Source organism: Erinaceus europaeus, chromosome 9, assembly GCF_950295315.1.
Source record: "Erinaceus europaeus chromosome 9, mEriEur2.1, whole genome shotgun sequence".
NCBI classification, from domain to species: Eukaryota; Metazoa; Chordata; class Mammalia; order Eulipotyphla; family Erinaceidae; genus Erinaceus; species Erinaceus europaeus.
The window spans coordinates 10,927,396-10,951,427 of record NC_080170.1 but is presented as its reverse complement, the minus strand read 5'-3'; the positions used below and the strand labels follow the sequence as shown (position 1 = coordinate 10,951,427).

Below are 24,032 nucleotides of genomic sequence, written 5' to 3'. Positions count from 1 at the left end.
CAATAATAGTAACCACAATGATGCTACAACAAGGGCAACAAAAGGGGGAAAAATGGCCACCAGGAGCGGTGGATTCATGGTGCAGGCACCAAGCTCAGCAATAACCCTGAAGGGAAAAAAAAAAAGAAAGAAAGAAAAAAAAGTAACCACCATTCATTTATTCATTAAAGTTTTAGTGGCCCGAATTGGATAAAACTTTGGACTCTGACTAGACTTCCCTGGACTGAGGACCCCACCAATGTGTCCTGGAGCTCCGCTTCCCCAGAGCCCCACCCTACTAGGGAAAGAGAGAGGCAGGCTGGGAGTATGGATCGACCAGTCAACGCTCATGTTCAGCGGGGAAGCAATACAGAAGCCAGACCTTCCACCTTCAGCAACCCACAACGACCCTGGGTCCATACTCCAAGAGAGATAGAGAATGGGAAAGCTGTCAGGGGAGGGGATGGGATACGGAGATCGGGTTGTGGGAACTGTGTGGAGTGGTACCCCTCTTATCCTATGGTTTTGTTAATGTCTCCCTTCTTAAATAATAATAATAATAATAAAATGACTTTGAACTCTCAAGCATGAGGTCCCAATTTCAATCTCTGGCATTATATATGCCAGAGTGATGCTCTGGTCCTCTCTCCCCTGGTTTATGGTGGTATGGGGGATTGAACCTGAGCCTCAGGCATGAGAGTCTCTTTGCATAACCATTATGCTATCTACCCCCAGCAATAGAGTCTTTTTAAAAGAAAAAAAATTAAGTAGGCCTAGAGACAGTGAAATCACACATGTACAAGGTCCTGGCATAAAAAATACAGTCATTTGTAGATACACACCACAGCATGGATAAACAAAAACAGAAACAAAATATTTTACCAAGAGAAAGAGTTGAAGTGAAACAGAGCAATACTGATTTGCCTGGAAATGCAAACTATTTGAAGAGACAAAAAGCAAATCAGTGGCTGGGGGAGGAGAGAGAGTGGGAGGGAAGTTCAAGTCAGGTGGAGCCGATGTGGCTGAAATCTCACCAACAGAATGTGGCTGAAAACAATTTATAGTCATTTCTGGGTATTTTTCACAAAAACACCCCCCTGAAATCTCTGTCTGTCTGTCTGTCTGCCTGTCTCTCTCTCATCCTCTAGTTGATTGGAGTTTAAGTGAGCAGAGCAACAAGATAGAGGGACAGCATGAGGAAAAGTTCACTTTTTACTTTAGAGGCAGAGAAATAGAGTAAAGGAGACCATAGCTTCGAAGCTTCCTTCAATGCTGTGAGGGTTGGGTTGCACAAATGGCAGAACAGTGCCCTATCCAAGTAAACTATTTCACTGATCCAGGAAAAGTCCTCTTTATCCAGCACTGGAATATAGCATGCACAAGAACTAAATTACTTATTTAAAAATATTTATTTATGTGGTAATGATGGGGGAGAACCAGAGAGAATTCTCTCTTTCCCCAAAAAGTATTTTCTTGGAGCTGGGACTTAGAAAAAAAATGTATGTGTGTGTGTGTGTGTGTATACACCTGTCTTTTGGTAGGTCACCCTCTTCCACACTTTCACCATTAGCAAAGGAATAGATTTATTAGAAAGACTCTCATGCCTGAGTCTCCCAAGCACCACTGGCACATGTGTGGGACTGAACTCAGGACCATGCTTTTAAACCCATCACTCTAGCCACTGTTCACCTCTTGGGTCACAAGAACTAAGTTATGGTGACATACCCAAGAACGGAACTAGTAGACGTTTGACTTGTTGAAACTGTGCCCTTTTTATTTTTATTTTATTGTTGCAGTTATGATTGTTGTTATTGATGTCATCATTGCTGGATAGGACAGAGAGAAATGAAGAGAGAAGGGGGAGACAGAGAGGGGGAGATAAAGATAGACACCTGCAGACCTGCTTCACTGCTTGTGAAGCGACTCCCCTACAACAGGTGGGGACCTGGGGGCTGGAACCAGGATCCTTACACCGGTCCTTGTGCTTTGTGCCATGTGTGCTTACCCACTGTGTTACCTACCACCCAACTTCCCGAAACTGTGCCCTTAAAAGGATCAGGCTCCCTGACAGGAATAAACTGGGTTAGGTACACATGATAACTTTCATGCTCTGTTTTGCAGAAACAGCCTGTTATAGCAATTTTTTCAGGAAGGAATAACAAGCAAAAACTTATCCAGACAACCCAACCTGTTCTTTCTTGCCTTTTGCCTTCAAAAGAGCAGAAGAGTCTAAAACCTGTCCTAAGGTATGTTTTAGGAGGAAACACACAGAAACACATCATTATCTGGAAGTCAGATGTCCTACTAATCTCAAAGCCGTCATCCTACTCATCCTGAAACCTGCCCCCTATTTCCCCCCAGAGCGCCTGTCTTGTCTGTCATCAAATATGCCCCTGCCTTAAAAAAAAAAAAAAAAGAAATAGACAATATAGAAGTTCCAAGCCCCTCCTTCCACCTGTATAAATATCCTCTGAAGCAAAGTCATGGGGAGGAAGGTCTGAACGCTGCTGCTGCACCCTGAACTGCAAAAGTCTTTTCCTGCCAAAGCTAGTCTGGCAGTGTTTGACTTTCTGATGAGCTGGGCTTTGGACCCTCTTGGGTTTCAATGTCGTTAGCCAACCCCAACTAACTCAGAGTCCATTGTAATCTCCCTGGCCTGTTCCCTCTAAGTAAGGTTGTGAATAAGCAGCCATCAGCTCTGAGAGTAGACAGGCCAGCCTCAGGAGGAGTTGTCACAGAGCTCCTTCCGTGGTGAGACCATCTGGTGAGTGCATCCGGGACACAGTGACCTGCTCTGAAGTCACTATGGTCAGCCTACACATGCTGGGTGTTCTTATATCTCTGTCAATAGGATTTTCATATTTTTCCTTCCATATCTCTCCCTTTCCCTTCCCTGCTTCCCACCACTTTTATTTTGTCTATCACAGCATGTTTCATTGCTCTGTACACACATACAAACAGAAAGAGAGTGAGAGAGAGAGAGAGAGAAAGAGAGAGAGAGAGGGAGAGAGAGAGAGAGAGAGAGAACAAAGGTGATCTGTTTTGGTGTTCCTACCCTTTATTTATTTTTTAAATAAAATTTAGGGGGGCTGTGCTGTAGTATAGCTAATAAGAGTACACATGTTTCATGTGCAAGGACCCAGGTTCAAGCCCCTAGACCCTGCCTGCAGGGGGAAAGGTTCAAGTGTGGTGAAGCAGTGTTACAAGTGTCTCTTTCTCTCTCCCAATCTACCCCACTTCTCTATCCCCCTCAATTTCTCTGTCTCTATAAAAAAAAAAAGAGGGAGTCAGGCGGTAGCGCAGCAGGTTAAGTGCAGGTGGCGCAAAGCACAAGGACCAGTGTAAGGATCCCGGTTCGAGCCCCTGGCTGCCCACCTGCATGGGGGTTGCTTCACAAGTGGTGAAGCAGGTCTGCAGGTATCTATCTTTCTCTCCCCCTCTCTGTCTTCCCTTCCTCTCTCCATTTCTCTCTGTCCTATCCAATAACAATGGTATTAATAACAATAATAACAACAAGAGCAACAAGGGCAACAAAAATGGGGGGAAAAATAGCCTTCAGGAGCAGTGGATTCGCAGTGCCGGCACTGAGTCCTGGCAATAACCCCAGAGGCAAAAAAAAAAAAAAAGAAAAGAAAAGAAAAAGAAAAGAGAAGAAAGAGAAGAGAGAAGGAAAGAAAAGCCACCAAGAGAGGTGGGTTCACCTTGTAAGCACCGAGCCCCAGTCCAGCAACCCACTGCTCACCAGAGCCGGCACATTGAGCGCAGCCTTCTGTCAGCCAGCCCTTTGGGTCCTTCTCTTAATCCTCCGTCAACAGCTCTCCACAGGCTGAACTTGGGCCACAGGAGAGGAATGAAAGCAGCCTGTGTAGGCAGCCTACTGTGCCTTGAGGGCTGGCTGGGACTAGGCCAGCTCTGTCACTTCCTCTTGATGAGTGACAGCTGCCTGCCACGCTGACTTTATGGCTGGTTTAATCGGATATCACACTGCTACTACTACCATGCTGCATAGCCTGGGTTGCATGTCACCTGGTGTGCCTTGATCAGATAGTCAAATTTGTCACGGCCCTGGAGCAAGCCAGCATCTACTTCTCTAAAGAAACTACTTGCTGAAGGAAGAGCTGACAGAGCTGACCCCAGTGTCTGAGTATAAAGACCAAAGCAAGGTGCTGGGCAACAGCAAACCTGGTTGATCGCACACATTTCCATGTGCAAGGACCCAGGTTCAAGCCCCTGGTCCCCACCAGCAGGGGGGAAGCTTCACAAGCAGTGAAGCAGGTTTGCAGGTGTCTATTTTTCTCTCTCCCTTTCTTTCTTTTTTTAAAAGTATTTTTTATATTTATTTATTTATTTATTTATTTATTTTCCTTTTTGTTGCCCTTGTTTTATTGTTGTTGTAGTTATTATTGTTGTTGTTATTGATGTCATCATTGTTGGATAGGACAGAGAGAAATGGAGAGAGGAGGGGAAGACAGAGAGGGGCAGAGAAAGATAGACACCTGCAGACCTGCTTCACTGCCTGTGAAACGACTCCCCTGCAGGTGGGGAGTCAGGGGCTCGAACCCAGACCCTTCTGCCGGTCCTTGCACTATGCGCCACCTGCACTTAACCCACTGCACTACCACCTGATTCCCTCTCTCTCTCTTTTTTTTTTTTACACATTTTTAAAAAATATTTATTCCCTTCTATTGCCCTTGTTTTGTTGTTGTAGTTATTATTGTTGTTATTGCTGTCATCATTGTTGGATAAGACAGAAACAGAGAGAGGAGAGGAAGACAGAGAGGGGGAGAAAAAGTTAGACACCTGCAGACCTGCTTCACTGCCTGTGAAGCGACCCCTCTGCAGGTGGGGAGCCAAGGGCTGGAACCCGGATCCTTACGGGGGTCCTTGTGCTTTGTGTCACGTGTGCTTAACTGCTGTGCTACCTCCTGACTCCTACTCTCTCTCTTTTTAAAAATAAGTATTTTTGGTTTTTATTTATTTGATAAAGACTGAGAGAAACTGAGAGGGAAGAGGATGTAGGGAGGGTGAGAAATAGACACCTACAGCACTGCTTCACCGCTTGTGAATCTTTTTCCCTGCAGGTAGGGACCAGGGCTTGAACCTGAGTCCTTGGGTACTGAAACGTGCACTCAACCAGGTGCACCACCACCCGGCCCCTCTGCCCTCTATCTCAGCAAACCAATAGATCTTTAAAGAACATGTATTGGCAGAGCCAAGATGGTAACTTGGTGTGAACTCCGAAAAGAAGCAGCTTTCAACCTGGGATTCTCGGGAGAGGCCACCAGGTTCCAGATGCTAACATCATGCCAACCGGACTTCTCTGAGCAGACCACCCCACCAACATGTCCTAGAGCTCTGATTCCCCAGAACCCTGCCCCACTAGGGAAAGAGAGGCAGGCTGGGAGTATGGATTGACTTGTCAATGCCCATGTTCAGTGGGAAAGCAATTACAGAAGCCAGACCTCCCACCTTCTGCACCCATGACTTTGGGTCCACATTCCCAAAGGGATAAAGACTAGGAAAGCTATCAGAGGAGGGGATGGGATACGGAGTTCTGGTAGTGGGAATTGTATGGAGTTGTACCTCTCTTATCCTATGGTTTTTGTCAGTGTTTCTTTTTTTTTTTTTAATTAAAAAAAAAAAAAAGAACTGGAGCATCTGGTTGAGCACACATGTTACAATGTTCAAGGATCCAGGTTCAAGTCACAATCTACTGCTCCGAGTGGTCATATTTTTCTCCTTATTATTTGTAGGTGTTGTTGGATAGGATAGAGAAAAATAAAGAGGAGGGGGAGGCAGAGGGGGAGAGAAAGATAGACACCTGCAGACCTGCTTCATCGCTTGTGAAGCGACCCTCCATGCAGGTGGGGTCTCAAACCAGTATCTTTGCGCCTGTCCTTGCGCTTCGCGTCAAGTGCACTTAACCCGCTGCACCTGCAGACCTGCTTCTTTCCCTTTCTGTCACGCCCCTTCCCTCTCAACTTCTGGCTCTATCCGACTGGAAAAAACAAAAAAGGACATGTTTTAACTTAGCATCAGAGAGGAGTTGGGATGCATTGGATCGACCTTCTCGTGGTGCATCCCGTGAGTACCCATTTATTGGGGAAACTGACGATCCTTCCTAGCCGACTGAATCCACATGGATCCCAGTCACTTTCAAAGCCAGCAACAAGCAGACATCAGGCTCAGCCTGACGCTGTTGACTGGCTACGGAAGAAGGGCAAACGCTAGAAGAAGAAGAGAGGAGTTGGAGAGAGAAATAGAGGACTAGAGCATAAGCTGGGAGGGACTGAACCTGCAGCCTGAGTCCTCAGGCGTGCAGGTGTATAAGAGAGAGCTCTAAGTTTTCTTTTTTCATATGTGCCGTGAGCATATATTACATATTTCATACCCAAGGGGGGGGGGTTCCATTTTTACCAGTCAAACACATAATTATTAAGCCTTTCCAAGATCGCTGTGAAAGATTCAAAATCTTCTCCGGACCACTTTTGGGGACATGTATACGACCAAGTCTGTGGCCCGGGCAGCGACTCTCACAGCGGCCGGAGTCGTGGAGTGTTTGCTTTCCCCGCTGGACAGGGGCCGACCGCAGTCCAGAGGAGACGGCTGGGCTCTCGGGGACCCATCTGCCGCAAATAAAGACCGAGATCGAGATGGCCCCTTCGTCCCCTTCGGCTCCGGCGGCCCAGGAGCCCCTGGGCTCTGGCTGGAAGATGCTGAGGCCCCGCTCCGCCTTTTGTAACCTCGATCGTCTCGGCTGCAGAATGGGAACCATCCCGCCCGTCCCGGGCGAGAAGCCAAGCGGTGAGTGTGCAGACAGGATCTCCGCGTTCACGGAGCGGGACTCGCCAAGCGCCCACAGCAGGGCGGCCGGGACCCGGCGCACACCCGCCCAGCGCCCCGCCACCCGCTTCTCTCTCCCACGGAACGCCGGGTGATGACCTTACTCAAAATGGCGCGGGCGGCCTCGGGGGCTACTGCGGCGGCGCGGGCTCCGCGTGCCCTCTGACCTGCTGGCAGCGGCGAAGGGGGAGCCGGGCGCCGCCATATTGGCTGTTGTCCTGCGAGGGGAGCGGCGGTGGCGGCGGCGGCGGCGGCGCGAGGGGAGCGAGCGAGCGGCGCGAGCGGCAGCATGACTCGGAGGCGGAGCAGGCCGAGCGGCGGCGTGGGTCGGCGCGAGCGGGCGCGGGCCGCGGGGCCGCAGAAGCCCCAGGCGCCCGAGCCCCCCCCCCCGCCGCCGCCGCCGCCGCCGCCGAGCCTGGAAGCGGGAGCGGGCCCCCCGCAGGCGCCGGCGGAGCCCGAGCGCGATGGCCCCAGGGAGGAGGACGAGCCCAAGCTGGCGCCCGGCCCGCAGGTAGGAGCGATGGCGATGCGGGCTGCTCGGGCGCTTTCGCCTCCCGGGAGCGGGGCCGGGGCCGGGGCCCCGGCGGGCGTGGGGCCGGGGCGTCCTCCCCGGGGGCCGGGGCCGAGGCTTCCTCCCGCGCGGCGGGAGTGGACGCCGGACCCCGCCGAAGCCGAGGCTCGGCCCGTCCTGTCCTCCCGGGGCCTGGCTGCTGCCCCCTCCCCGCCGCCTTCGGGCCGCAGCGCAGTGGTCGCACGCCCACCCTGCCACCGACCTCGGACCCGGAGGCCCCACTCCCCTCTCTGCCCTTCACCCCCTCCGGACCCCCCTGCACCCCGCACAGGCCATCTCAGGGCGCTGCGGCCTGGGAGCCTGCATCCTCTCCCCTCCGTCTCGGAGCGGCTCCACCCCTTCCCCTCGCCGCCTGCAGCCGCTGCCCCCTCAGCAGCTGTGCCCCAGCCTGTGTCTCCGGGGGCCTCCCTCTGCAGCCCAGCCAAGCAGTTGGAGCAGACAGTCGGGCTGCCCGGAAGACATGGGGCGCTTATTACTGGGGTGCAAACCCAGCCGAGCCTGCCTTGACCCATAAGGGGGCCCACCTCGACCCTGTGATCCTCTGGCTGGGTGAATCCTGCTGCGAACCAGCTGTTAGGAAGAAGCTCCAGGGCGTCCAGCTTGCTACCCCCCCTCCCCCGAAAGTCACTTTCTTTTGAGCCAGAGGAGAGAATGGGAGGCCTCTTGCCAGTGTCCCCCTCTCCCCTGGCGGCTGGGGGTGGCACCAACCAGCCTTAGGCTCCGGGAGGGCTGTGGTACCTGGGGCTGGGTGGCTCTCCCTAAGCTTGCTCTTGACAAAAGAGTTTTGAGTTGGTCTTTTGGCTGAGCCTGCCAAGGAAGGCAGGCTCCTGCAGGAGTCTTGGAGGGTCGGAGGCAGCGCCGGATGAGGATGAGGCGTGGCAGAAGATGCGTTTGGCTCTGCAGACACTGCATCGGGCAGCAGGGGACTCTGGGAGGCTGGTGCGGCCAGAAGGCATGGCTCTTGACAGCCTTCTAGTAGAATCTCTGGAATTGTGCATGTGAGTGGGGATGCCGTTTGGGGTACCGTTCCCAGAAAGCCTTCCCTGACCTCCCTGGTTATGTCACATGCCCCTCGGTGCCCCCAGCCCCCTCTAGTAGAGCCCCCAAATTCTGCCATGAGACGTTCTGTTGTGATATTTTCCCCACCCCCATCCACTGGGCTGAGAATCCAAAGGGGCACAGAAACAGACTATGGCATCTGGCCGTGGGCCTCCACCCCCAGCCCTGAGCTTTGCTGACACAGAGTAGAAGTCACCAGGTGAATGAGCAGGAGTGCCTCCACTGAGAGCCTGCACTGATTTTCACCCACTTCTCATGCTGGCTTCACAGTAAGATTTTTTCACTTAATGGGAATGTCGCCACTTCTCGAGTCTCACAAGTCCAAGCTTCACCCCCCATCCTGGACAGAGACTGATTCCAAATATGAATGTGACCCCCCTGACACACACACACACACACACACACACACACACTCACTCACTCACTCTTTGTCTGGCCTTTGACCCAGAAGCTGCTTCCTTTCCCCCCCCCCCCCCATCCTTTTCTTTCCCTTCTCTGGGCCCCTGGGAATGGTGTTATTTGGGGGTAGGGGTGGGGAGCCAGGAGCTGTCGCTGTACCCCCTCCCATTCCCACAATGCTGTGTTTTCAGGGCCCTGCCAGTGAGCCAGCCTATGGTATTCATGGCCAGAAAGTTGGGATGATGGTTTAGCCTTTTAGTTTTTGTTTAGGACACAACTTCCCTAAGAACGCTAAACTCCATTAACATAGCAGGTCCCTACCACCATGTTCTCACCCACTGTTTCCCTTGCCAAGTCATACATTTATTCATGCCAGGCCCTTACAGACTGTGCTTTTAATCTTACCATCACCCCCAGCATTCTCAGCATTTTTACAAACGTGACACTGTTGGTGCAGTTACTGCTCTGTTTTTGCTTCCTAAACTCTGAGCATGCTGGAGCCACCTCGGTTACCATTCTACCTCCAGAACCTCATGGTTGATACGAGTCAGTGAATGAGATGAGGGGTCTAAATCCTATCACCTCATTCAAGTGAAGAAACAGAAAAATGAGAGCAACTAAACATTTGCTTGGGTAACTCCCTGGAGTCTGGGGCCAGAAAAAAAAAAATCCTCTTGTGCCTTGGGGGGAATTTAAGAAGGTACTTTTTTGCTGTATCCACAAGATGTGAAACAGACTGATACGCTGTGTTCTGATTGTGCTCCCACTTTTCTGTGGGGTGGGGAAGGACCCGGATGCCAGGCACTAGCTTTTGTGCCCAGGTCAGAACTGCCACTGAAAGGGCCGGGCTGTCACTACTCTGCCTACAGGCTGCCCAGCACCCTCCACTGCTGTGGGAATCCATCTGACATACAGAGCGGGTTAATGCAGGGTCACAGAGCGGGGAAATGCAGGGTCACTTGCTGAACTGATGCCAGAGGCAGTGAAGGGGGTCATCTCCAGTCCGTGGGCCAGGCTCCAATGTCCTACTCCGCACATTGTTCCCGTAACCCTTCTGATAGGAGCCAGTGTTGAAACAGTCAAAAGGTGTCTGACATGCAAGGCTGGGCCCCATTTCCACAGATCAGTCAACTGCAGCCTGACTCGCAACTGCCCCTTTTAGGTGGCATACCATCTCTAGGCCACTGGGTGTCATTCTGGCCCCCTAATTCATTTGCAGAACTGGTACGCATTTCAGTGCTGGACACTGGGCTTCTATACAGCAGGACCACCCTCCCTCCCTTGGGGGGTTATGTTCCACCCCCCGCAGGAGGTGCCTGAGCTTTCAGGCAGCTCCATCACAATGTATGTACTACATCATATACCTCTAAGATAAAGCTTCACCTACAAAGTAGGCACAGTGAGAGGTCAACAACTGTAACAAAGTAGCAATAAGCTAATAAAGGTGATGTGAATGTAGTCCTTCCTTCACATTACCCCTGGCAGGTAACGTGTTTGGAGCAGGGTTGACCTCATGTAATTGCGGGTATGGAGACCCATTTAACGGGGCCACCACCGTGTCCAGTCCTTTCAGGCCTCTAAATGACACTGGTTCTATCACAAGTCCTCCTTTACAGGAAGGCTGAAACAGTCACTGCCTTATTAGCGGAGGCAAAGAAAACTCACAAAACAGTGGGAGGACTCAGAACAGCAGTGTCTTAAGTGGTATGGACTTGGGGTGAATTCCCAGCTCAAGTCTACTTGCTCTGTGACTGGGCTTGTTTCCCCCCCACACACAGTACCTGGCTTGCCAAGACTCCTCACCAGAGAGGGAGAGGGAGAAAGGGTGGGTGGGGGAGACACGAGAGGGAGCAGGGCTTAGTGTAGAGGCCAGGCAGGAGCCTGGGAGCTCTCACCTACCAGTGCTGCTGGCTGTCTTTCGGGCTCTCTGGGACCCCCTCAGCTTGTCAACCAGGGGCAGCCCCTGGAGACACACTAGACTTAAACCAGTTGGGGTGGGGTGAGCTCATCCTGCCCTTCCCCTCACGGGTCCCTCCACAGTGCCACTGAGACTTTGCCCAGCCTGGTTTAAAGGGACCCTAGAGACCTGGTTCCCGCACTGATCACAGTTAAGCCTGCTCCCTAAGGGAGCTGGCGCGGAGGGCCAGTCTGTGTGCCGATTATAACCTCCTCCTGTTTAACCCACTCAGCCAGCATCAGCCTCCGCCAGGCCCTTGCTGGGGACACACTGATGAATGAGATCGTCCCTGTCCCTATACCTGGGGACTGTCCCCTTAGAAACAGTGCCCGAGGGGCCGGGTGGTGGCTCACCTGGTTGAGCATACATGTTACAATGCACATGTACCCGGGTTCAGGCTGCAAGTGACTCTGTCTCCTTCTCTGTCTCCCCCTTCCTCTTGACTTTTGTCTGTCTCATAAATAAAGGCAATAAAAGATTTTTTAAAAAGGACAGGTAGATAGCATAATGGTTATGCAAAGATTCTCATGGCTGAGGCTCTGAAGTCCCAGGGTCAGTCGCCCACACCACCATAAGCCAGAGCTGAGCAGTGCTCTGGTAAAAGAAAAAATAATTTAAAAAAGAAACTACTTTTTGCCCCCCCCCTTCACTATAAGTTGGAGGAAATGACACTTAGGGGGTGGGGAGTCACAGCATAGAAATCACCAAAGGCCTTGAAGATGAAAGCATGCCTTGTTGCTACTAGGGCTTCGCTGCTCAGAGAAAGAGAGAGAGAGAGAACAGCACCAAAGCTTCCTTCAGTGCGATAGGGGTTGGGCTCAACCCTGGATTGTGCCCATGACAAAGCAGTGAGCTATCTAGCTAGCCCAGGTGTAACCATTTTCCATTTCCTTGAGCTGTTTGTTGCTGCAAACTTGCTGTCTGCTGCTAGGCGGGCTATTAATGTTAAGGCCCCAACACCTTCACTTACTGAATTTGGAATTGCTGAGTGCTGGGGCAGGGTTTTGATCGGTGGTAAGCTGTCAGTCATTCTAATGGGCACCACCTGGGGATGCAGGTGTGAACCAGATGTGGTCTCTCCCTGGGGTCTGGAGATCTTATGTACAGCAGGAAGGCTGGGGAGCACTGCAGCCCCTGAGGTAAGGTTCCCATCCTAGATTGTGCCTGCCTCTTAGTTTGTTTACTCTGGCAGAATGATGGTGGTGCCAGGCCAGCGTTAGGACAACCAGCTGCATGTCCGGAGCAGGAGTGGCAGCGCATGATGCTCGGTGAGGCTGCGCAGAGGGGCCAGCCTCCTGGGGGCTTCTTGGAACGTGGGCTTGGAGGTTTAGTAGCAGTTCTAGGGCAGGTGGGAGGCCCTGGGTGTCTAAACAAAGGAAGCTTCCTAAATGGAGACCCTGAGACAAGTTGGTACTTGTAGAAGTCTCCCTACTTCTGGGAGCAGGGAGAGATTTCATTATCAGTGAGAGCCAGAGCCAGAATATCAGTCTGGCATGCACGACATCGGGGATCAAGCTCAAGATCTCAAGGTGCTTGAGAGTCCAAGACTTCATCCACTACAGCAGCTAGCTGGGCTCTTGAAAACCACGCCAGGAGGCCCAGGCTTTAAGGAAGGAAAGTGGACAGGCTACACTTGGGTGGGTTCTGATTGCCTGGGGAGAAGTACTCAGTGGGAGAGGTGGCTGTGCTTGTTAGGTCCCTCCTGTCACTCCTTACAATCTAGCCAGCTGTCAGCTTCCCTGTGCTGTGCTGGACCCCAGCCCAGACCTCCAGAACCAGAGTCTTGGGGTCTGGAGCCCAGGAAGTGTCTGCAGGCATTACCTACCCTACTCCAGTCCCTGAGACTCTGGTGCCTGGCTGGATCTGGGAACTGCAGGGTTGAGGGTGCCATGGGGACCTCTTCAGAGACCTCTGCAAAGAATGGGGCTTCCCAGGGGGGATGCTTTCCCATCAGCAGGAATAAAAACAGCCTTCCTTTGAAAAACTAAAACAAAATAGCCTCTCTCCAGCTGTTGTCCCATTAACTTTATTCTCCAAGTGTCCAGCTCTCTTTCTGCATCAGAGCACCTCCCCCTGCTCTGCTGACTAGCTGGAATACAGTGTCCAGGGGATGTGGCGGAAAGTGTCAGGGCACTGCAGAGCATGGACCATTCTGTCTGGATGCAGGAAGGTGGAACCCAAACAGCCCAGAAAGGGAGATGCAACGAGAATAGCGTTACTGGTTCTCTGTGGCAGGACAGGACCGAGAGGCCTCCTTCCATCTCGGAAATGGCCCATGCCTGCACCCTGGCCTTCTGTGCCCAGGTGCCCACCACATCCTTCAAGTTCGGCACAGCTGAGCTCACTGCAGCCCCTAGATCCTCTCCTCTCCCTCCCCTGCCTGCCTGTCTTAGCTCTTCAGCTTCCCTGTGGTGGAGGGGGGGAGAGCTCTCTGCCCACCCTGCAAAGGGACACAGGTAGAAAGGAGGCCCCTGGGATGCTGAAGGTTCTCTAAGGAAGAAGTAGTCTAAGAACATGGGCCCTGGGGGTTCAAGAGGCTTGAAGGGTACCTGTCTAGTCCTCTGTCCTGCACTTCAAGTATGACTTTGGATTGGGCAAGTCTCACTTAGTAAGTTTCCCTGTCATTTCTTCCAGGACAGAAGAGGAAAGAAACTAACGGGTATTGAGCACCTTCTGTGTGCCAGGCCCAGGCCAGGTACTTTACACAATTTATTTCCTACCATCCTCCCAACTCTGTGAAGTATGATTCCAGTCTCACTTCTGAAATGAGGAAGAAGTTACTGAGTTGCAAAGAAACTGAGTCATTGTCCAAGCTCATACTAAAATTGGCAGAACTGGGATTTGAACACAAGAATCTGTCTCCCAGGCTGGCACACTTCCCTCCCGTGAGAAGTCTGTGCTGGAGTTCTGGAGTGGGAAGGTGGGCATTGGGCCCAGCAAGTGGCAGTTCAGTGGCTGAGTGCACCCAGGAAGCAAACTCCACATCTGAGCTCAACTGGGGGGTGAGGGTACGTGTGGAGGAGCATTAGGGTCACTGTCCTATCCCCGCTCAGCTTGTAGAGCTGAAGAGCAGACTTCCGGCCCCAGAAGCTAACTCTGTGATGTTTTTCCTAGAAGGTCCCAAGTCAGCAGTCCAGTGGGAGTGGGGGTTCAGGTGCAAGCTCCAGTTCCCAAAGAATTCACTGCACTCTGACTCACCATGCTCTCTCACCCCCAGGATTGCCTGCAGCATAGCACACGGGGGAAGGGATGTGAGGTTCCACCCTTCTTCAGGGGGAGCTGCAGAGAGGAGAGACCTGTTCAGTGAATGCCTTTCCTGTGCCCAAGCCAAGCCTAGGCTCCTGGGCACACTTAGGTGACCAAGACCCACTTCCTGTCCCCAGAGAGTTGCCATTCTGCTGAGGGACATGGGGGGCGTTGGGCTCAGACAGAGACTTTGATCAGTGATCAGTGCCCAGAGGTGAGAATGAGCCAGTTGCCTGCCGGAAACTTCATTGATCTTTAACCTGGATCTTAGGCAATGAGTAAGGCTTGGCCAAATGGTAGAGCTGACATGTGAAGGGGCAGAGTGTCTCTGAGGACCTCAAATGCTAGTGTGGGGGTCATCCGAGGTCAGGCCATGAGTCCATGGCTGATGGGTGTCCCAGGACTAAGCACAACCAAAAAGGAGGGCAAAGTAGGACAGGGGCAAAGGGAAGTGGGTGCTCAGACCTGAGGGGTTTGGGTATGTCCTCTGCTTGAGTCTTAAGCTGGAGCTGAGCCATCCTGAGAGTTTGGGGACAGTGACAGCTGTGTGGGAACATGCTGGCTTCAGCACGTGTTGGTAGCCTATTCTTAGCTGTTTAACCCAGCCCCTACTTGGGGGGTTGGAGGGAGCAGGTAGGGGCTCTCAGCCTCTGCTGGTGAGAAATAAAGGAGTGGGTCGGGGGTAGATAGCATAATGGTTATGCAAAGAGGGCATCCTGTCTGAGGCTCCAAAGTTCCAGGTTTAATCCCCCACACCACCATAATCCAGAGCTGAGCAGTGCTCTGGTTAAAAAAGTAAAATTAGTGGTCCAGGAAGTGGCACAGTAGATAGAACACTGGATTCTCAAGCATGAAGTCCCGAGTTCAACCCCTGGCAGCACATATCCCAGAGTGATGTCTGGCCCTTTCTCTCTCCTATCTTCCTCATGAATAAATAAATTCTAAAAAAAAAAAAAAGTATAATTATATATACATGGGATAAAGGAGTGTGTAGCAGAACCGTGCCTGGGCTGGTAAGTTTTCTCGGCTTCCAGAAGGCAGCTCAGCTGCCACTATTGTCCTGTCTGCCTCTGTGATGGGGAGTTTCTTGGCACCTGGAGAGCCGAGGGCTGTGTGGGGCCATTTCAGAATAGAATTGGGGATCCCTTACAGGGCTGCAATTAGAGATAGCTTGTGTCAGGAAAGCCTCCACAAACACATGGGGGATCCAGCAGGATCCAGGAGTGGATTTCATGCTGGGGATGCGATCCAGCTTCAGGGCAGCCCTCGCCAGCTGCCTGCTCTGGTGACCTCGGTCATTCCCCAGCAAATCCCAAGTGGCTTGGATGGAAAGGCAGAGGTGGGAGGGTTGGTCACGCTCCCACGGTGAGGACCAGCTGTTACTTAGTGCACATCCACAGGGTGGACAGAGTACGTCAGGGATGCTCAAAGTTGTTGGGGTCCTTCTCCAGGCCCAGAAACTGTTGCAGACCCTGAGAAGAGCATTTATTGCTTCTGTTAATGTTTATCAAACTGATTGTGAAAAGTGAGAAAGTTTAAACATGTTTACTAATTCATTTGAGAATGGCAACATTAAGCCTACCCATTCTCAAGAAACAAAATGTTAAAAGTAGAATAGTTTTTATTTCCAGTTCTGCCCATTTTTGCAGATCTCTTTATGTCTGGCTTAATAGAAGAAATCTGCTCTAATAGTTGTTTCTGTTTTTAATCTGTTACATATTTTTTTTGGTTAAAGTACATTAAAAAATAATCCAGCCTCACACAGATACATAGTTAAGATGGAAGAGCACTCAGCAGCCCTTTCAGATGATCGGGGAGAATTTTTGCAACATGGAATCTGCGGCCATACCAGTCAAGTCTTTTTTATTTAGTTATTTATTTTTTAACATTTATCTATTCATCAGTGAGAGTGTGGAGAGAGAAGCAGGAGAACCAGAACTTTACTGTAACACACACTGTGCTAGGAATCAACCTGGATCTCATGCTTAAAAGTCCAGTGCCTTACCCACCGTGCCAACTCCCGGGTGCCTCAGTGAAACCTTTGTCTCCATTTCTATTAAAATCTGTTGGTCCATCTAGCACTTTAAGAGAATTTCTTTTTCTTTTCTTTCTTTTTTTTTTTTTTGTCTCCAGGGTTATCACTGGCGCTTGGTGCCTGCACTGCAAATCCACTGTTCCTGTAGCCATTTTTTTCTTCCTTTTTCTTTTTTTTCTTAGATAGGCCATCGTTTTCCATTGTTGTTGCTATAGTTGTTGTTGCTGGATAGGACAGAGAAAAATTGAGGGGGAGGTAGAGAGGGAGAAAGACACCTACAGACCTGCTTTCACTGCTTGTGAAGCAATCCCCTGCAGGAGCGTGACCAACCCTCCCACCTCTGCCTTTCCATCCAAGCCACTTGGGAGTTGCTGGGGAATGACCAAGCTGGGGGCTTGAACCAGGATCCTTGTCCAGGTTTTTGTGCTTCGTACTATGTATGAACCTGGTGCACAACCGCCTGACTCCCTTTAAGTGAATTTCTTTTTTTTTAAATATTTATTTTCCCTTTTGTTGCCCTTGTTTTTTATTGTTGTTGCAGTTATTGTTGTTGTTATTGATGTCATCGTTGTTAGATAGGACAGAGAGAAATGGAGAGAGGAGGGGAAGACAGAGAGGGGAAGAGAAAGACACCTGCAAACCTGCTTCACCATCTGTGAAGCGATTCCCCTGCAGGTGAGGAGCTGGGGGCTTGAACCGGGATCTTTATGCTGGTCCTTGCGCTTGGCTACCACCGACTCTCATGAATTTCTTTTAATCAGTCCATGATAAACAATCTTTATTTGGAAAATAAGATCAGAAAAATGTTAATTTGGGGGAACAATTTCCAGCGCTGGGCACAGGTTGTCCAAAATTCCAGTTTTTGATTAAAAGCTTCAACTTGATCTTTGGCCACAAAGAAGTTATTTTCCTTGAAGTGGCAGATTCATGATAATCTTTAATTTTTATTTATTATCATCATTATTTTACCAGAGCCTTACTCACCTCTGGCTTGAGAATTGAACCTGGGACCTTGGAGCCTCAGGCATGAAAAATTTGCATAACCATTATGCTGTCTCCCATATCCCTCTTGAAGGACTTCCCCCCCCCCCCCTTTCTCACCAGGGTTACTGCTGGGGCTTTGTGCTGGAACTACAAATCCACTGCTCCAGGTAGCATTTCTTTTTTTCTGTTTGTTTTCTGTTTTTTTTTTTTTTTAATTTGATAGGACAGAAAGAAAATGAGAGGGGATTGGGAGATAAAGAGGGATAGAGACAGAGACACCTGCAGACCTGCAGGTGGGGAGTGGGGACTTGAACCCTGGTCCTTGCACATGGTAAGGTGTGCGTTCAACTCGGTGGCTCAGTGAGGCGCCTACTAGCACCTGACTACTCCAGGGACTATTCCTGCTACCATGGGGCTCCCCTGTGTGAGTAATCGCACGCTCTCCAGAGATTGATTCCAGATTTGCTCAGAATGAAACAGAAATATCTTGGATCTTTTGGGAGTAGATACAAAATGAAGGGAACTTCTAGAATATCTCCTTCCTCTTCCTGAAAGGTGAGCCCTGTATCTGGAGCAGCTCTGAGGTCCACAAAAGGCTGCTTTCTCATTCAGACAGACAGAAACCACAGCACCCGAGTCCCCCCCCCCCCACCCCAGCAGATCCTATGAGGTGCTGGGGCTTGAACCTGGACCACACAAGTGGCCGTGCAGTGTTCTACCCAGTGAGCTACCTCTCTGGCTCTGAGTTTAAGGTGAGGTGAGGAGGAGCGATCTGTGATTGCCTGCTTTGAGCATCAGTTCCATCAGCCTTGGTGTTGAAGGGCAGTGACTGTATGTTCCATTCTTTTGCTAGTCCGTTCTTGATCGTGTTCTTTGTGTGGCAGCACTGCACCAGCTGCCAGAAATGTGACATGAGAACAGCCAGAGTTACTTCAGGGCACCACAGGCCACAACAGCCAGAGATTTTGGCAGATGGCACAGAATTGCCTTTAGTGGGAGCCTGAACTCAGAGCTTTGAAAAAAGCACTGGCTGTTCGGATTCAGTGTAGTGCCTCAGGGCCTGGGGTTCTCACCAGCCTCCAGCGGTTTAAGCAGAGTTGAGCTCAGAAAAGTCCTCAGATTCCCCACTGGGCATTGTACCCAGGGGCAGACACCAGGGCCTTGGGTGGTAACCCCAGGACTGGGGGCCTAGGGAGGCCTCTAGAGGGTCAGAATTAAAGAGTGGGAGGGGGCGGGACCAGGGCTTCAGTTTAGACCTGGGCAGTTTAGACCAGAGCAACCAAGGGTGTGTTTATCGAGCATCTCCTCCAAGGGCTGGTCCCTGGAATCGAATGCTTTGCTTCTCTAGCACCACTGGATCCTTGCATTGCAGGTGCTATATCACTCCTGCTTCGGTTAAAGCTTAACTTTCTTCACCCGGCTTTTCTTTTCACTGGAAAGGCAGCCAGTCCCAAGAGTCCACTTAGGTGATGGCTAACCACACTCATCCTGTATTTCAGTTGTAGGGAGAGTCACATGAAGTCCCTAACTTCTTGGGAACTGGGGGAGCTTCTGGTGCCGTCCCCCAGGCCACACTCAGTGGAGGGCCAGATGGGGTGACGGCCTCCCTCTGGGGAGCCTCATCCAAGCTGCATGCAGCCCTGTTGCCACTAAGCGGTCTGATGAGGCACAGCTGAGGCCCAAGCCTGTTGAGGGACCTAGCAAAGTAGACCTGGACTCACCTTGTGGGAACACAGGCTAGGAGAGGGGGCAGGAGCACGTGGAGTGGAGGACCCAAGTGCTGTGACCAGGTGGGTCTTACGCCTGCCCAGTGACTTCCTGCTGAGCAGGGGAAGGAACAGGGCTCTAAGCAGAGGCTCCCCTTTAGGAAAGGCGAGATTTATAGAGAACACCGGGAGTGATTGCGGGGCTGAGGACAGAAGATAAGGTGTCTAAAAGTCCTCAGATTCGTTGATTGAGAGATTTTATATTCTATTTTTATATTTATTTATTTTCCCTTTTGTTGCCCTTGTTTTTTATTGTTGTAGTTACTATTATTGTCATTGTTATTGATGTCATCTTTGTTAGATAGGACAGAGAGGAGGGGAAGATAGGGGGAGAGAAAGATAGACACCTGCAGACCTGCTTCACCACTTGTGAAGTGACTCCCCTGCAGGTGGGGAGCCAGGGCTCGAACCGGAATAATACACTGGTCCTTGTGGTTCGCGCCACATGCGTGTAACCTGCTGCGCTACCGCCCGGCTGTATTCTTGTACAATACAATATTGTGGCCATACTTTCAACCTAGGCCCCAATTTATTTTTAAGGTTTTTTTTTTTTTTGAACTTTATTTTATTTGATAGAACAGGAATTGAGAGAGAAAGAGACACCTGCAGCACTGCTTCACCACTTGTGAAGCTATCCCCTGTAGGTGAAACTGTCCCCTGTAGGTGAAGCTGTCCCCTGTAGGTGAAACTGTCCCCTGTAGGTGAAGCTGTCCCCTGTAGGTGAAGCTGTCCTCTGTAGGTGAAACTGTCCCCTCTAGGTGAAGCTGTCCTTTGTAGGTAAAGCTGTCCCCTGTAGGTGAAGCTGCTCCCTGTAGGTGAATACAGGGGGGGGGGGGGCTTAAACTTGGTTCCGTGTACATAGGAAAACATTCAGTTAACTAGGTGTGCTACCACCCGGTCCCATTCTTCTTCTTTTTTTTTTCAGATTATTATGATAGGGATATATATTTATATATATATAATTAATGAGAAAGGAGAAGAGAGAGAAAGATCCAGACATCACTCTGGTACGTGTGCTGTGGGGATTGAACTCAGGACCTAGTGCTTCAGAGTCCAATGCTTTATCCACTGCGCCACCTCCTGGACCACTTTTTTTTTTCTCTAATGTTCAGTTTACTTACTCATGAGAGGAGGGTAGAAAGAACAAAGCAGAGCTGCACTCTGGCATATGTAGCAGTAGGGGTTGATCTTGAGGGTCCAATGCTTCAGCCACCGCCTGAGCCAACTGATTTTATTTTCTTGCAAGCTTCATTTTTTTTTTTTCAATTTGTGAGCAAGACAGAGCCCAGAGCACTGCTCCAGCATATGCAATGCAGAGGACTGAACCTGGGGCCTCCCAGGTACGAGTCCTATGTGTTGGTTGTTGCACTGTCTCCCCGGTCGCCCGATCCTGGATGTTGAATACCAGCATGCCCATAATGTACTGAGCTGTGTAGCAAGTGCCTGGTACTAGACTGGGCACTTTATTTCGGTTCTTGCTCACACCACAGGGTAGGGTTGACTCATCACAAATGAAGAGGCAGAATGTGAGCAGCATTGTACACACCAGAGCTAGAGTCTCTCCCTCTGCACCCCAGCCCCCTGCAGGAAATCAAGAAAGCACTGCTTGCACATGCCGTAGCCGCCGTGCAGATGGGTTCCAGGTCATCCCTACAGTACTGTGCGCATAATAGGTGCACGTAAGGTGATAGAAGGTGCTTTGAGGATAATTTTGCCCGCACAAAATTTGCATCCTCCCTAACAACTGCGGAAACCCCTCCCCCCAGAAGAAGGGAAACACTGTTGTCATGGGAACCACTGGTGCTGGAGTTTGCCCTCAGAAGGTGGTCACTGTCGTCCTGCCCACATTTTGGTGGCTGTGATTAAGCTGCTGTTCCCTCAGGGAAGTGCTGCCTAGGCGGGATCTCACATGAGCTCCATGGCAGAGTGCTCCTTTTCCAAGGTATATGTGCCTAGGCCAGTGCCACTTGAGAATGCCTTGTTACGGCTTATTGCAAGAAGGTGATTTTATTCGAGAAAGATGATGGCATTTATATTTTATTGGTAGGATAAGGAGGACTGCTCTTGTCCCTTTGCTTAGGCCTCTGCAAATACCTGTTACCTAGTGGTAGGTAAGTTTGGAAGGTTTACCAGTTAACTCTGTTGCATGTGACATACCACCCCCAAAGTTAGTGGCTTCGAATAGACACCACTTGTTCTTTCTCGTGAGTCTTTGGGCTGAAGAGGGTTGGGTGGGAAGGAGAGTATCTGCTGGTCAGGCCCAGCTTGGCTGACTTCAGCTGGGTTAAGGCATGCCTCCAATCTGCTGGCCCACGAGCTGGGAAGTCTCAGTCCTCTGCACACTTCTCCCTCACACCCCCCTGCAGCCAGCCTGGTCATGCTCTCCTGGCACAGCAGAGAGGCAAGAATAAACTGGCCCAGCCATGCAAAGAAGCTTTCTACTGAAAGCTATAGAAGTTCAGGCTTCTGCTGGCTAAGATCCCCTTTGGCCACAGAAAGTTGACATGGCCCCAGAGCAAGTGGGAGACGAGAGAGCCGTTAACGGGGCCCATTGAGCACAGTCACTCTCCCAGACAGCACACCACAGACTGAGGTGGCTTAGTCAGGCTTGTCTAGGATCATTGTGCATTGAGCCTGTGCTGTGGGCATGCACGGGAGTAGGCACTTTCCCTGCTTTGACACTGAGCCTCACAACAGCTCTGCAAGGTAGGTAGGATGTGGAGCTCAGGAAGTTAAAGAACTTGCTCAAGGTCACCCAGCTCATGAGTGGTGGGGCAGAGGCTGGAACGTGTGTCCCTTGACCCCGAGCTCAGGTGCTGTCACCACAGTCCACTGCCTTGAGGGAGTCCCTGGCCACCTTGCCTTCCCTCCAGCCCAGATTTCACTGGAGTTTTTTGCTTTTTGTCAGGCAAGTGCTTTTTTTTCTCACATGTACTCCCCCCACCCTCCAGGCTATATGAACTGAAGGTGTTCTCCCAGGAGGGGCCCAGGAACCGCAGTGTCTCCCAGACACACTAGGTGGGGAGGCACCTTCTCTGTAACCTTTCAGACCCAGGAGCATGGAAGATCACCAGGGCATTTGACCATGAGCTCCGGTGTCAGCCTCATGCATTCCAGTCCTAGTCCAGCCACTCAGCAGCTCACTTACCTTGGGTGACTCATTTAACTTCTTGAAATCTGTTTCTTCATTTAAAAAAAAAAAAAAGATGTGGGGGATAATAAATAAAGCCTATTTTGCAGAGCTGTTACAGGGGACTAAAATGACCTCTATCAAGTGCCTAACCCAGTGCCTGGTACGAAATAAGTGACCTGACTAGTATCACCAGCTTCTTTTCTAAGTGGAGCCTTTCCCCTCCTGGGAACCTCGTTCTTGTCTGTTGGACAGGTGTCCCCTGCTTCCGGCCAGTCAATGCAGACTTGCTGCCTGCTGTGTCATCGAGAACGCAGAGGCTGGGAAGAAGGCCCTGCCCAGAATGGACTGGTGCTGCAGGGTGAGAAGCTGCCCCCTGACTTCATGCCAAAGCTCGTCAAGAACCTCCTAGGCGAGATGCCTCTGTGGGTCTGCCAGAGCTGCCGAAAGAGCATGGAGGAAGATGAGAGGCAGACAGGTCGAGAGCATGCAGTGGCGGTAGGTAACCGCTGAGCAGGGACCCCGCACCCTGAGGCCATGGTGGGCCAGGCCTGCCCTCAGGAGGAGGCACCGTGAGGCTGCTGTGGTGACCCTTGGGGGATGAATTGAGTCTGAGGGCTGCCTCATAGGCACCAGGAGTGCAGGACCTTGCCCCTTCCTTGTGACTGGACCCTTTGTGGCAGCTTAAGCATTGGCTAGAGAAGTGGGGGGGGGGGGTGGGTTGGGATGGGCAAAGTCCACCCCTCAGCACAAAGGCGGCCTCCTAGAGTCCTAAGAATCATCAGTGTTTGTCTGCTACTCCCCTTCTGTTGTTCTTTTTTACCCAACCTCAGCTTCCTGACTAGGTATCCTCTTGGCCTTGTCACCTCTCAGGACTCCCCAACTTCACACTCAAACCCCCCCTCCAGCCCTCACACAGGTCTTTGAACTGTGTGAGCACATGGCTCAGGCCAGAGGAGGTGTCAGGTAGCAGAGGGGTGCCCCTGAGGCACACCCCCTCAACACCAGCCTTTATCTCCCCTCCTCCAGATCTCCCTGTCACACACATCCTGCAAGTCCCAGTCTTGTGGTGGTGACTCTCATTCCTCTTCTTCATCCTCTTCGTCCTCGTCCTCGTCCTCATCCTCGTCCTCCTCCTGCCATGGGAACTCGGGGGACTGGGACCCCAGCTCCTTCCTATCAGCACATAAGCTCTCCGGCCTCTGGAACTCCCCGCACTCCAGTGGGGCCATGCCCAGCAGCTCGCTCGGGAGCCCACCCACCATCCCCGGTGAGTCCCAGGCGAGTCCCTGGCTTGGAAGAGCTGGACCCCAGCCTGCCAGAGTGGTGACTTCTGTGCCCCTTGCTCTACACACACCAGCACACCCATCAGTCCAAGAGGAGTTGTTCTGTGGGAGCACGGGGGTCACTGGGCCCTGACTGTCCCTGTGGGTCTCCTTGCCCAGGGATGCAGTCACTCTGACAGTGAGTCCCACTATACCAGAAGGGGACCTGCCTGCACTCGGGAGTGGGCTGTGGGTTGTGGGAGGCCCCTTGAGGCAATAGGGTTGTCATGAGCCTGGCCCCTGTATCACCATAGAGGTAGGCCCGGTGGCTTCTCCTGCGTATCCTCCTCTCTTCTTGAGGGGTGGCTGCAAAAGCAAGCAGCCCCAGAGATTGGCAGAAAAGCTGCTCCAGTTGTCACCTTCTGCAGCTCTCTCAGCTTTCTTTCTTTCTTTTTTTATTTATTTATTACCAGAGTGCTGATCAGCTCTGGTTTACGATGGTGCAAGGGATTGAACCTGGTACTTCAAAGCCTCAGGCATGACAGTCTATTTGCATAACCATTATGCTATCTACCCCTGCTCTATTTATTTTTATTGTCACTATGGTTATTAATCGGGCTTGGTGCCAGCACGACAAATCTACCACTCCCAGCCGCCTTTTTTTTTTTTAAGCTTTATTTATTTATCTTCACTTTTGTTGCCCTTGTTTAACATTGTTGTGGTTATTGATGTCATTGTTGTTGGATAGGACAGAGAGAAGTGGAGAGAGGAGGGGAAGATAGAGGGGGAGAGAAAAAC

The 24,032-nt window shown here is 51.2% G+C and overlaps 1 protein-coding gene across 13 annotated transcripts in view; it reads left to right on the top strand.

Moving 5' to 3' along the window:
- The first annotated feature begins 7,045 nt into the window (after positions 1 to 7,045).
- Positions 7,046 to 24,032, top strand: part of FAM193B (family with sequence similarity 193 member B) — a 31,798-nt gene continuing 14,811 nt past the window's right edge. For 5 of the 13 annotated variants that reach the window (XR_009551493.1, XM_060197248.1, XM_060197246.1 and 2 more), the window contains exons 1-3: positions 7,046 to 7,333; positions 22,225 to 22,467; positions 22,999 to 23,239. Coding sequence is in view for 10 of the 13 variants with exons in the window: in XM_060197248.1 (XP_060053231.1) it covers positions 7,112 to 7,333; positions 22,225 to 22,467; positions 22,999 to 23,239 (706 nt within the window). In the remaining 3 variants the exon portion in view is untranslated. Of the gene's footprint in view, positions 7,334 to 7,904; positions 8,392 to 13,442; positions 13,504 to 20,886; positions 20,951 to 22,224; positions 22,468 to 22,998; positions 23,240 to 24,032 lie in introns of those variants that run through there. The other 8 variants (XM_060197252.1, XM_016188670.2, XM_016188665.2 and 5 more) reach the window with 7 other exon arrangements.